The 12,796-nt window shown below is 34.1% G+C and overlaps 2 protein-coding genes across 2 annotated transcripts; one reads left to right on the forward strand and one right to left on the reverse strand.

Annotated features, from left to right (window-relative positions):
- The first annotated feature begins 359 nt into the window (after positions 1 to 359).
- LOC139889184 (secreted RxLR effector protein 161-like) lies at positions 360 to 1,040 on the forward strand. The gene has a single exon (XM_071872146.1). It carries the CDS (start codon positions 360 to 362, stop codon positions 1,038 to 1,040), a length of 681 nt encoding a protein of 226 aa, XP_071728247.1.
- A 3,431-nt stretch (positions 1,041 to 4,471) lies between these two features.
- Positions 4,472 to 5,404, reverse strand: LOC139889185 (uncharacterized). Its single transcript, XM_071872147.1, has one exon. The coding sequence runs from the start codon at positions 5,402 to 5,404 to the stop codon at positions 4,472 to 4,474; it is 933 nt and encodes a 310-aa protein (XP_071728248.1).
- Between the last annotated feature and the right edge of the window lie 7,392 nt (positions 5,405 to 12,796).

A 12,796-nucleotide genomic window follows, 5' to 3' on the forward strand; every position in this document is an offset into this window, starting at 1 on the left:
TACCGAGTTTTCTTTGTTTCATTTCATTCATTGTTCTTTTAATATAATATAAAATTTCCTTTCAATATACTATGTTTATTTAATTTCCGCATTTCTGCTATAATACTTCGCTAATTATTTTCGAACAACATTCTGCTATAAATAAAGAAGAAATCTCTAATTTAAAGACAAATTTATTTAAAGAATTTGAGATGAAAGATTTAGGCAGACTTAAATACTTTTTGGGGATTGAAGTATTACGATCCCAACAGGGAATATTTATCTGTCAAAAGAAATAAATTCTTGATCTTCTTACAGAAACATGGATGATTGATTGCAAACCAGCTGAAACTCCAATGATTCCAAATCAAAAGCTATTTATGGAAGATGAGGCTGAGCTAACCGATAAAGGGCAATACCAAAGGATAGACGCGGAAAAACTCATTTATGTTTCTCACACTCGACCAGATATAGCACATGCAGTCGGAGTTGTAAGCCAATTTATGCATCAACCTCAAGTTCACCATATGAAAGCTGCAATGAGGATCATCCGATACCTAAAGAAGACACCAGGCCATGGAGTTGTATTTAAAAGAAATGAGCATCTAGAAACACAAATATATACGGATGCAAGTTGGACTGGAGAAAAAAGAGATAGAAGATCTACATCAGGATTCTTTACAATTGTGAGAGGAAACTTAGTGGCATGGAGAAGCAAGAAACAAAAAGCCTTTTCTCTTTCAAGTACCGAATCTGAATTTAGAGGGATAGCAAAGGGTGTAGTCGAAGCATTATGGATTCGAAAATTATTAACTGAAGTCGGATTCCCACCAAAAGAAACTAATCAAATTTTCTGCGACAACGAAGTAGCCATTGCCATCTCAGAAAACCCAGTACAACATGACAGAACCAAACATGTTGAAATAGAAAGACACTTTATAAGAGAAAAATTAGATGGAGAAATAATTTCTCTCCCGTCCATCAGATCAGAAGATCAGCTAGCCAACATCCTCACCAAGTCAGTAAATGGAAGACTTTTAGCTAAGTTCTTGTCAAGTTGAATATCGGGAACCCCACTACTCAACTTGAGGGGGAGTATTAAAGAACATCAAATAAAATCAGCATACCTGCATTTCCTTTAAAGGAAACTTAACTTTGGATCAAAGAAAGTATTCTCATCCTTTCTAAGTATAGAGGGTCACATGTGAACATAAAGCGGCAACCCAAGACAAAAGTCAGTAGAAGTCAAACGGCTAACAAGTCAGGCACAAAGACAACAATTTCCCTTAATGTAAAGTGGTTTCAAAAAGCATATTGAATCCATACTCTGATTAAGAATTAGCTGTTAGGACTTTTGTTTATAAAGAAACACTTAGCCATGTAAATTGTATCAATTCAAGCTTATGAAATACGAAACTGATCATTACAATTACATTTTAAGCTCTTTAATTCTCTTAAATAACACCGAAAAATATTATTAGCAAGCTTGCTGGATACCCAATCACTATGAGCATTTGGAATGTCATTAATAGAGTGGTGATTGCGGCCATGATCTATTTTATATGGCAAGAAAAGAATTTCAAGAGTATTTAGAGACAGGAAGAGGACTACTAAGAGCACTGGGAGTGGTGACTGAGGTCACTTGGCATGTCAGGTCTGACTTCATGAGTCAGAAAAAGTGAGGAGTGGTGACCTCTGTCAGTTAGGCATGTCAGTTTACATTTTTATTATTTTTTTTATGATTCTAAATATAACATAAATGAATATAATTATAAAAATTAACAAAAAATAACTTCCATTAAAATAAAAATAAAACATTACAATTCCTAAAAAAAAAAAAAAAACATTACAATTCCTAAAAATTTTAAAAAAAAAACATTACAATTCCTATTTATTAAATACAAATACCAAACGTTTCAATTTCCACTTCGAAGCTTGGCCCGAATCGCCGCTTTCTTCGCTTGAAGAACCTGTGCATCTTCTTCATCCATTCCCGCGGTAGACATTTGTAGTATTTTCAAATCAAAGTAACTAGTCATTGATTCAAAAGTGCCGCTTGCACTTTTATCAAACGAGGATCTTGCGGAAGTGGTGGAGCTCGAAGACGTCTTTTGTAATTTTGATTTTCTTGATTTTTCGGGAGGTCGTGGTGTTGCATCCTCCCCATATAGCTCCGCATTTGGATTCTCTTCCGGTTCTTCCGGTTCCTCATCTAGATCACAATCATCCAAACTAATACAATCACGTTTGCTTGTTTTAAGTGGAGTCGGATTGTTCAACTTTTGCTTGTCTTTTAGGAATTCCCAAGCTAGGTAATTGTTAAACTTCTTAAACGTCTCCACCTTGTATTGTGCATCACAACGTTCTTTGAAATTGACATCACCCTCGCCACTACGTGGAACTCGTTTGAGACGACTCACGATTCCACCATACTTTCTGCAACATTCATTCATTTTTGTCCATTTGGAGGTCAACATATCCTTTGTTCGTTTGTAAGGTGGACCCCTAGAATGGTACTCATTCATAACCACGTTCCAAAACGAAGATGACTTTTGATCAATGCCTTGGTTTGGATCTTCAGAAGCCGCAATCCACGATTGAGCTAAACGTAGCTCATCTTCGGGTTCCCACAAATACTCAGTTCGTCTTCTAGGTTGAGACGAATCGTCCGCAACTTCTTTTCCTTTAGCCTTTGCTCTCGACTTGCGTTTTGGTGCTTGTTGTATTTGTTGAACTTGTGTTTGTTGTGTTTGTGAAACTTGTGATTGTTGTTGTTGCCACAACATAAACGCTTGTATTTGCTCGGGAGACATTTGTGGCATTGTTTGTTGTGAATTGGCAAAATTTGAAAAATCGAGATTAGCCTCACCACCACCACTAGCCGAACCTTGAGCCGATCCGGGTGAATAGGGTGAGAGTGGACTCCATTGTGGATGATAATAATTTGACATTTTTTTTTTGAATTAGATTTGTGTTTGTGAATGAGATTTGTGTTTGTGTTTGTGTTTGTGTTTGTGTTTGTATTTGTGTTTGTATATATATAGAAAGTAGAAAGTAAAAAAGAAAAAAAAAAAACAGAAAAAAAACCCAAACGGCTATGAGACCGTTGAGATTTTTTTTTTTTTTAAATGTTGCCTCATGTACGTCGCGGTGGCAACTGACTCAACCGAAACGGATAAAAGTGACGGGACCAGGGAGTGGGGCGACGGGAAACGCGGTTGGGGACAGGCTTGGAACGAAGCACCACTCCTGGTGCTCTAAGGAGCTAACTGATAGTATAGTTTTCAAAATTATGTTAAAATGAAATTGGTGACTTTTAAAGTCAAACAGAGCAGAGATATGGTCAAAGTCAGGGCCGGTCCTGAAATTTTTAGGGCCCTGAGCGAGTCGGAAAAAATGGCCCTTAGTAGGTCGCTTCGAGACTTTAAAAAACAATAGGTTAATAAACTTATTTCGTGTATTCAAGGTAAAAGTTAACGATAATTGTTATTCCAATATATTTTTTGTTGTGTTGATAAAGCTGATATAACTAATTATAGATACACCATTTACTTTTGTATATATAGATAGGCGAACAAATATATTTATAAAATACGTACATCCTTAACATAAATAAATATCTTTTGAGATTAGGAAATGGGGATAGGTAGGTGTGAATGAATAATGAAACATATCGACTAATTTGCGTCAAATTTAAAGTCACAAAAATAAATAATGAATGGAGATAAAATGAGTGAGGAAGATAAGTGAGAAAAAATCTTATTGAGCTCCGTTTCATTTTCCCACATCAACCATCCTTATATCTTTTCAGAGGTATTTAATCCTTGGTCTCAAACAGATAATTAGATTATATGATATTGGGGTGGTACTTTTAAGGTCTTGGGCTAAAGTTTTATATACATCTTTTGTAAGAAAAATTGTTGGCTTATTGTGTTGGGCTAGGCAAGTTTTATATACATCTTTTAGGAAAATTCGTCAAAATACACTTTTTTAAAAACTTTTCTTCCAAAATACATTTTCGGGAAAAAAAATTGTCTATTTACACCATTAAGTCGACCACCCATTGGGTCGACTACCCCTATACCCGATCGACCATTATAGTTTTCAAGGTAGTCGACCAACATGCTTCATTGATGTTGGTCGACTACTTCAATGATGTGGTCGACTGCAAGGTCGACCGACTTGTTAGCCATAAGTGGGTCGACTAACCCTATTCGACCATCCTTGCGTTGTAGGCGACCGATTAGTGGGTCGACTAACCCTATTCGACCATCATGAGTCCCAATGTAGTCTGCCATCCAATTTAGTGAAATAAACTTTAATTTGAACAACAAATATTATATATTATCTCATACTACATTTATTGATTACACAACAAATAACACAAGTTACAGACACAACACATACACGACAGTTAAACGGCTAGAAAACATACGAACACACATACCTATCATCCATTGCAGTTAAACACATTTAAAACACAAAGAAGAAGCTAATCATCACTCAAATTGTAAGTGGAGCCAAATTGTGTTGAGCATGAGTCTTCACGTTTTCCTTTACCCTTGCCCTTTACCAACCCCTTCGGCTTTACCTTCGTTTTTGAGTTACACTTGGACTTTTGTTTACCTTCAGAAAGATCATAATGTGCGGTGCAAGTTGATCTAGTATGTCCATATTCCAAGCAACGACTGCATTTTCTTTTAGATTTGAAATTGTCTTTGTCCTCTCCTTGGGACGGTATACGAGCAGTACTCTTCGGTCTACCCGATTGTCGCTTTGTAACCAATGGCGGTAGGACGGTTTGTAGGTGTCCTGGATCTATCCATTCAGAAATATGATCTAGCGGGTTAATATCTTCCATGTATGCCGACTTGTACGTTTCAGTGTGGAAATACTTCTGAACGTGTGTAGTAACGTTACGTAGGACAAAATACCTTGCTACTGCCATTACATGTCCACAGGGTATACCGGAAAACTGCCATTGTTTACATGTGCAAGTTTTATCTTGTAGATTGACTTTACCGCCTTTTTTCATATCCAATACCTCAAACTTAACTTGTGATATCGGTTTGACAGTCCAACTAATAGACTTACGATTTCTTTTACCAAGCTTACGCTCTGCATATGGTGTGACAGGGGTTGTTAAACCATCGGCAGTGTTTCGGTGTTCCCAAAACCATTGTTGAACTGAAGCTCTAAAGAATTCAAGAAGCATTGTAATCGGGAGTTTCCTCGCATGAACTGACAGTGCGTTCATTGACTCTGCACTATTAGAAGTTAGGTAAGCATACCGAACACGATCTGCATGATGTCTAGACCATCTGTTGAACCCAACAGTAGTGAGTGTACGTGCACTGTCTGGGATACGTCGTGCTAGTATACCATAGTGGTGATCAAAATCAGATTTTCTATACGCTTTGCACATTTTCCAGTAGTGCCACTCGTAACTTTTAACCCTTTTAGACACACTTTTGAGGTTTCCCAACAAATGTCTAGCACATAGTGCATGAAATACTTCTGGAAATACGTTTGATATGCCAGCAGCTATTACAGGTGCCCTGTCAGATATAATGGTAAGATTAACAATACAACACCCCGAAGACTGTAGAGAGTCTCTTAGATTACCAAAAAACCATGTCCAATGATAGGTGGTCTCTCCTGCTCCAATACCGTAGGCTAATGGAAGGATTCCATTGTTAGCATCCATAGCGACAGCAATCAAGTTAGTCCCCAAGTAACGACTTTTTAAATGAGCCCCATCGACTATGATTACTGGTCGTGCATAGTTAACAAACGAACGTGTCTGCATATTAAAGTATTGAAACATTATTTTTAAATACGAGTTGAATTAATAAGTAAATAAAGAAAGCATTAAACATACCGCTGCACCAATGGACATGTAACTCATAACAAATCTGCCTTTGTTGTCCGTTCGAATGTTGGTTACACTACCTGGGTTAGACAATCTAAGATTATATAGATAATTAGGTAGTATTTGAAAGGAATCTTCAAGACTACCCCTCAACATCTCAATTGCGTAACATTTGGCTTTCCATGCTTGGTGGTATGATAGACTTATTTTAAATCGCGCCGACATATCAGTCCTTATATCATTCAGTCGATAGACACGACCTTCTTGTTTCATCACCTCTTTCAGTATATTACCTAGGACCTTCTTGGTGGCATGCTTATTGTTCGGAAGAATTTGGGTATTTGAGCACGTGTGTAGATCATTCAACTTCCGTACTTGAAAGTTGTTGCTATCTTGTATACACTGATAGTTAAAGCTAAGGGGTATAAAATACTATTAAATTTTAGCAGAAAATACTATTAAATACGATACAATTTTACACAAGATATTTATTTATTTATAGAATGGATATACTTAAACCTTGCTACAACACTTATAGGCAGTGTACCTAATCGTACAGTAGTGTAGTTTTTAGTAAGTCCGGTTCGTTCCACAGGGAAAATCTTTAAACAAAGCTTAACGCTATATTAGTTTACTTTTATAAAAATACAAATATATATATAAGTAATATTATTATTATAAAGGGGGGTTTTTACCGTTTAATGACCGGTTTGTCGATTTTAAAACTTTAGTCGCAGTTAAAACCAAATGTAAAATATTAAAAAGACTTAATAAAGTAAATAACGATAATGAAATTGCGAATAATAAAAGTGCGATAAAATAAACTTGCGATAATTAAAAAGTACGATAATTAAAAGTGCAATTAAATACAATAACAATAAATAAAAATGCGATAATTAGAAGTGCAATTAAATATAAAATAAAGGAAATTAAATATGAAATAAAAAAATTATGCTTATTTAAACTTCCGTAATCATGATGTTTGACGTGTTGATTTTAGTTTTATGCCCATGGGTTAATTGTCCTTTGTCCTGGATTATTTAATATGTCCATACAGATTTGTCCATAATAGTTCATCAGTCATAAATATAAAGAGCGAAAGCCTTCGTCAAATTATTCTTATTCCCGAAGTCAAATATTTCAACTAATTGGGGATTCGAATTGTAACAAGGTTTTAATACTTTGTTTAATGAATACACCAGGTTATCGACTGCGTGTAAACCAAGGTTTTACTACTTTGTTAACAATTACACCAATTACCCTTGAATGTAATTCACCCCTGTTTCAACAAGCCTATTAACTATTAATCCAATTCCGTGTCCGGTAAAATGAATAATTATTGGTATTTATAGATATCCCGTCCACCGTACCCAGTCAAGCGTATGTGGTTATATATAAATACGTCGAATTATAAGTTTGTATATTAAATTAACAAGGTATTGTTTAGTTAATATAAAACCCATTAATAGCCCATAGTCTAATTTTCACAAGTGTCGTTCTTTTATCCAAACCCCAATTATGGTACAAGGCCCAATTTCCCAATTTTAGTAATCAGCCCAACATCATGATTACTTCGTTTTAAATAAGCATAATAATAACTTAGCTACGAGACATTAATGTAAAAAGGTTGAACATAACTTACAATGATTAAAAATAGCGTAGCGTTACACGGACAGAATTTCGACTTACACCCTTACAACATTCGCTAACATACCCTTATTATTAGGATTAAAATTAAAATTAAAATTAAAATTAAAATTAAAATATAAATTATAAATAAATATTACGTATATAGATAGAGAGATTGATATATTATGATTATTTTTACGATCAGAATGCGCGAGCTTTATAGGCAGTTTCAACATTTGGGGCTCCGCGACTCGCGGCCCTTTTCTTCTTCAAACTCCGCGAGTCGCGAAGATCGTTCTTACAGCTCACCCACATTTGGCTCTTTGTTTGCCGACGATTTATTTTATAAATATAATATATATATAATTAATATAATTAATTATATTAATATAATTAATTATATATTATATTATATTTATATATATAGTTAACTTGTAATTTTTTAGTCCGTTGCGTCGAGCGTTGAGAGTTGACTCTGGTCCCGGTTCCGGATTTTCGAACGTCCTTGCGTACAATTTAATATCTTATACTTTGCGTTTTGAATCTTGTACTTTTGTAATTTCGAGACGTTTCTTATCAATAATTGGAACCTCTTTGATTGTATTTTGTACTTTTGAGCTTTTTGGTCGTTTGCGTCTTCAATTCGTCGAATCTGTCTTTTGTCTTCACCTTTTAATATTTAAACGAATATCACTTGTAAATAGAACATTTGCAACTAAAAGCTTGTCTTTCTTGGGGAATAATGCTATGAAATATATGTTCATTTTTAGCATTATCAAATATTTCCACACTTGAGCGTTGCTTGTCCTCAAGCAATATAGTCTTGAAATACTAGAATCACTTCTTTATTCTTCACACTTTGTACATCAGTGATTTCTTTACGGCGGTATAAACAATGGTAGTAACGATATGGTTTACAGTCCCACATGACTATAAAAATTTAGATCCATTAAGGAAATTGGATCTTTATGAAAACATTTGATCTTTTGAAAATTAAATCTAGTTTTACCCTAGATAAGTTTTCCGGAATAACCCTTCACCGGTGTTTGCAAATTATTTTTGTGGGTTTGGTGGGTTTCAGATTTGAAAATTTTAGCTCAAAACTTGCGGTTTTGTGTCACCCACTTGCTAACCTTGTATTAGGAAAGCAACACGTCCAGTTTACTTGTCCCGTATATTACCTTTCGGTAAACTACCGTCCGGTTGTAAAGGAAAGCGTTGAACAAGCAATTGTTAAGGCAATGTGCCCTGACATGCTTTTAATTATGGTCTATAACGTGTCGGACGCAATTACTATCCTTTGTAGGAGCAATAGTAAAGCTCACCCTTTTAATTTGTCGGTCTGGCACAAGGTCCTGTCTTCGACCATGCTATGCAACCACCGTTCTTACGGTTGACACCCGATTTGGTTCAGATGACCTAATGAATTCCAGATGAATTCCTAGGATTTTACGTTCAATGGTAATGAACGCATTGAAAATGGGTTTTCAGAAAACAAATCGGTTTGTAATTTTGATCAAAATATTTTCTCGTTCAAGCTCGAGTTTAGATATCATTGAATTCCATGAGTTTGTAATTCTCAATCTTTAAGGTCAATCTCTAGGATTGAGTAATATCAGTCTTAAAAGCTGATTTTTAATCTTTAAGGAGATTATCCTTTCTGGGGATCTGATTCATTAGTCTTATCCAGCTAATTTGCACGGTTCCCTCCCATTGTACGAGATAAATCCTTCTCATGGTTAGGATAAATCTGACCACTTGGCGACCCTGTTTAATGCTGAGGTCCGTGGATTTCCTGCTGATTTTAGTGATGACTTTTCTAGATTTTTCGTCAACCTACAGCTGGTCTGGACGACAACTTCCTGACCTAAATCAAGAAGCACGTTTCTTTTTCGGAAGACTTTACTTCCTTTTAATGATGGAATTGATTCATCGTGTAGATCCATCTCTTCTTTTCTTTCATCGGGTAAAACAGTTTAGTTTAGTCAAAAGCAAAAGTATTTTCAGTTATTTGTTACAGAAATATGTGACATATGTTTAAGATAACTTGGTAATTTTTCCCACACTTGGCTTTTATTTTCCTTTTTATTGTCCTCTATTCCATTTTAAATGAATTCTAACATTTTGGTTTGTTTCTCAATTTATGTCCTTTCCAAGGTAACAATAATTTCGGTGTTAACACCTGAAATGTCCCGTTCTTATTGATTAAAAACGTTCCATATTAATTGATTTCGTTGCGAGGTTTTGACCTCTATATGAGACGTTTTTCAAAGACTGCATTCATTTTTAAAACAAACAATAACCTTTATTTCATCAATAAAGGTTTAAAAAGCTTTACGTAGATTATCAAATAATGATAATCTAAAATATCCTGTTTACACACGACCATTACATAATGGTTTACAATACAAATATGTTACAACAAAATAAGTTTCTTGAATGCAGTTTTTACACAATATCATACAAGCATGGACTCCAAATCTCGTCCTTATTTAAGTATGCAACAGCGGAAGCTCTTAATAATCACCTGAGAATAAACATGCTTAAAACGTCAACAAAAATGTTGGTGAGTTATAGGTTTAACCTATATATATCAAATCATAATAATAGACCACAAGATTTCATATTTCAATACACATCCCATACATAGAGATAAAAATCATTCATATGGTGAACACCTGGTAACCGACATTAACAAGATGCATATATAAGAATATCCCCATCATTCCGGGACACCCTTCGGATATGATATAAATTTCGAAGTACTAAAGCATCCGGTACTTTGGATGGGGTTTGTTAAGCCCAATAGATCTATCTTTAGGATTCGCGTCAATTAGGGTGTCTGTTCCCTAATTCTTAGATTACCAGACTTAATAAAAAGGGGCATATTCGATTTCGATAATTCAACCATAGAATGTAGTTTCACGTACTTGTGTCTATTTTGTAAATCATTTATAAAACCTGCATGTATTCTCATCCCAAAAATATTAGATTTTAAAAGTGGGACTATAACTTACTTTCACAGATTTTTACTTCGTCGGGAAGTAAGACTTGGCCACTGTTGATTCACGAACCTATAACAATATATACATATATATCAAAGTATGTTCAAAATATATTTACAACACTTTTAATATATTTTGATGTTTTAAGTTTATTAAGTCAGCTGTCCTCGTTAGTAACCTACAACTAGTTGTCCACAGTTAGATGTACAGAAATAAATCGATAAATATTATCTTGAATCAATCCACGACCCAGTGTATACGTATCTCAGTATTGATCACAACTCAAACTATATATATTTTGGAATCAACCTCAACCCTCTATAGCTATTTTATCTTGAACTCTATTTTATGAATCTAAACAGAAAAAGTATAGGTTTATAGTCGGAAAAATAAGTTACAAGTCGTTTTTGTAAAGGTAGTCATTTCAGTCGAAAGAACGACGTCTAGATGACCATTTTAGAAAACATACTTCCACTTTGAGTTTAACCATAATTTTTGGATATAGTTTCATGTTCATAATAAAAATCATTTTCTCAGAATAACAACTTTTAAATCAAAGTTTATCATAGTTTTTAATTAACTAACCCAAAACAGCCCGCGGTGTTACTACGACGGCGTAAATCCTGTTTTACGGTGTTTTTTGTGTTTCCAGGTTTTAAATCATTAAGTTAGCATATAATATAGATATAGAACATGTATTTAGTTGATTTTAAAAGTCAAGTTAGAAGGATTAACTATTGTTTGCGAACAAGTTTAGAATTAACTAAACTATGTTCTAGTGATTACAAGTTTAAACCTTCGAATAAGATAGCTTTATATGTATGAATCGAATGATGTAATGAACATCATTACTACCTTAAGTTCCTTGGATAATCCTAGTGGAAAAGAGAAAAATGGATCTAGCTTCAACGGATCCTTGGATGGCTCGAAGTTCTTGAAGCAGATTTATGACACGAAAACAAGTTCAAGTAAGATCATCACTTGAAATAAGATTGTTATAGTTATAGAAATTGAACCAAAGTTTGAATATGATTATTACCTTGTATTAGAATGATAACCTACTGTAAGAAACAAAGATTTCTTTAGGTTGGATGATCACCTTACAAGATTGGAAGTGAGCTAGCAAACTTGAAAGTATTCTTGATTTTATGTAACTAGAACTTGTAGAATTTATGAAGAACACTTAGAACTTGAAGATAGAACTTGAGAGAGATCAATTAGATGAAGAAAATTGAAGAATGAAAGTGTTTGTAGGTGTTTTTGGTCGTTGGTGTATGGATTAGATATAAAGGATATGTAATTTTGTTTTCATGTAAATAAGTCATGAATGATTACTCATATTTTTGTAATTTTATGAGATATTTCATGCTAGTTGCCAAATGATAGTTTCCACATGTGTTAGGTGACTCACATGGGCTTCTAAGAGCTGATCATTGGAGTGTATATACCAATAGTACATACATCTAAAAGCTGCGTATTGTACGAGTACGAATACGGGTGCATACGAGTAGAATTGTTGATGAAACTGAACGAAGATGTAATTGTAAGCATTTTTGTTAAGTAGAAGTATTTTGATAAGTGTATTGAAGTCTTTCAAAAGTGTATAAATACATATTAAAACACTACATGTATATACATTTTAACTGAGTCGTTAAGTCATCGTTAGTCGTTACATGTAAGTGTTGTTTTGAAACCTTTAGGTTAACGATCTTGTTAAATGTTGTTAACCCAATGTTTATAATATCAAATGAGATTTTAAATTATTATATTATCATGATATTATCATGTATGAATATCTCTTAATATGATATATATACATTAAATGTCTTTACAACGATAATCGTTACATATATGTCTCGTTTAAAAATCATTAAGTTAGTAGTCTTGTTTTTACATATGTAGTTCATTGTTAATATACTTAATGATATGTTTACTTATCATAGTATCATGTTAACTATATATATATCCATATATATGTCATCATATAGTTTTTACAAGTTTTAACGTTCGTGAATCACCGGTCAACTTGGGTGGTCAATTGTCTATATGAAACATATTTCAATTAATCAAGTCTTAACAAGTTTGATTGCTTAACATGTTGGAAACATTTAATCATGTAAATATCAATCTCAATTAATATATATAAACATGGAAAAGTTCGGGTCACTACAGTACCTACCCGTTAAATAAATTTCGTCCCGAAATTTTAAGCTGTTGAAGGTGTTGACGAATCTTCTGGAAATAGATGCGGGTATTTCTTCTTCATCTGATCTTCATGCTCCCAGGTGAACTCGGGTCCTCTACGAGCATT

The sequence above is a fragment of the Rutidosis leptorrhynchoides genome, chromosome 2 (assembly GCF_046630445.1).
Source record: "Rutidosis leptorrhynchoides isolate AG116_Rl617_1_P2 chromosome 2, CSIRO_AGI_Rlap_v1, whole genome shotgun sequence".
Taxonomy (NCBI): domain Eukaryota; kingdom Viridiplantae; phylum Streptophyta; class Magnoliopsida; order Asterales; family Asteraceae; genus Rutidosis; species Rutidosis leptorrhynchoides.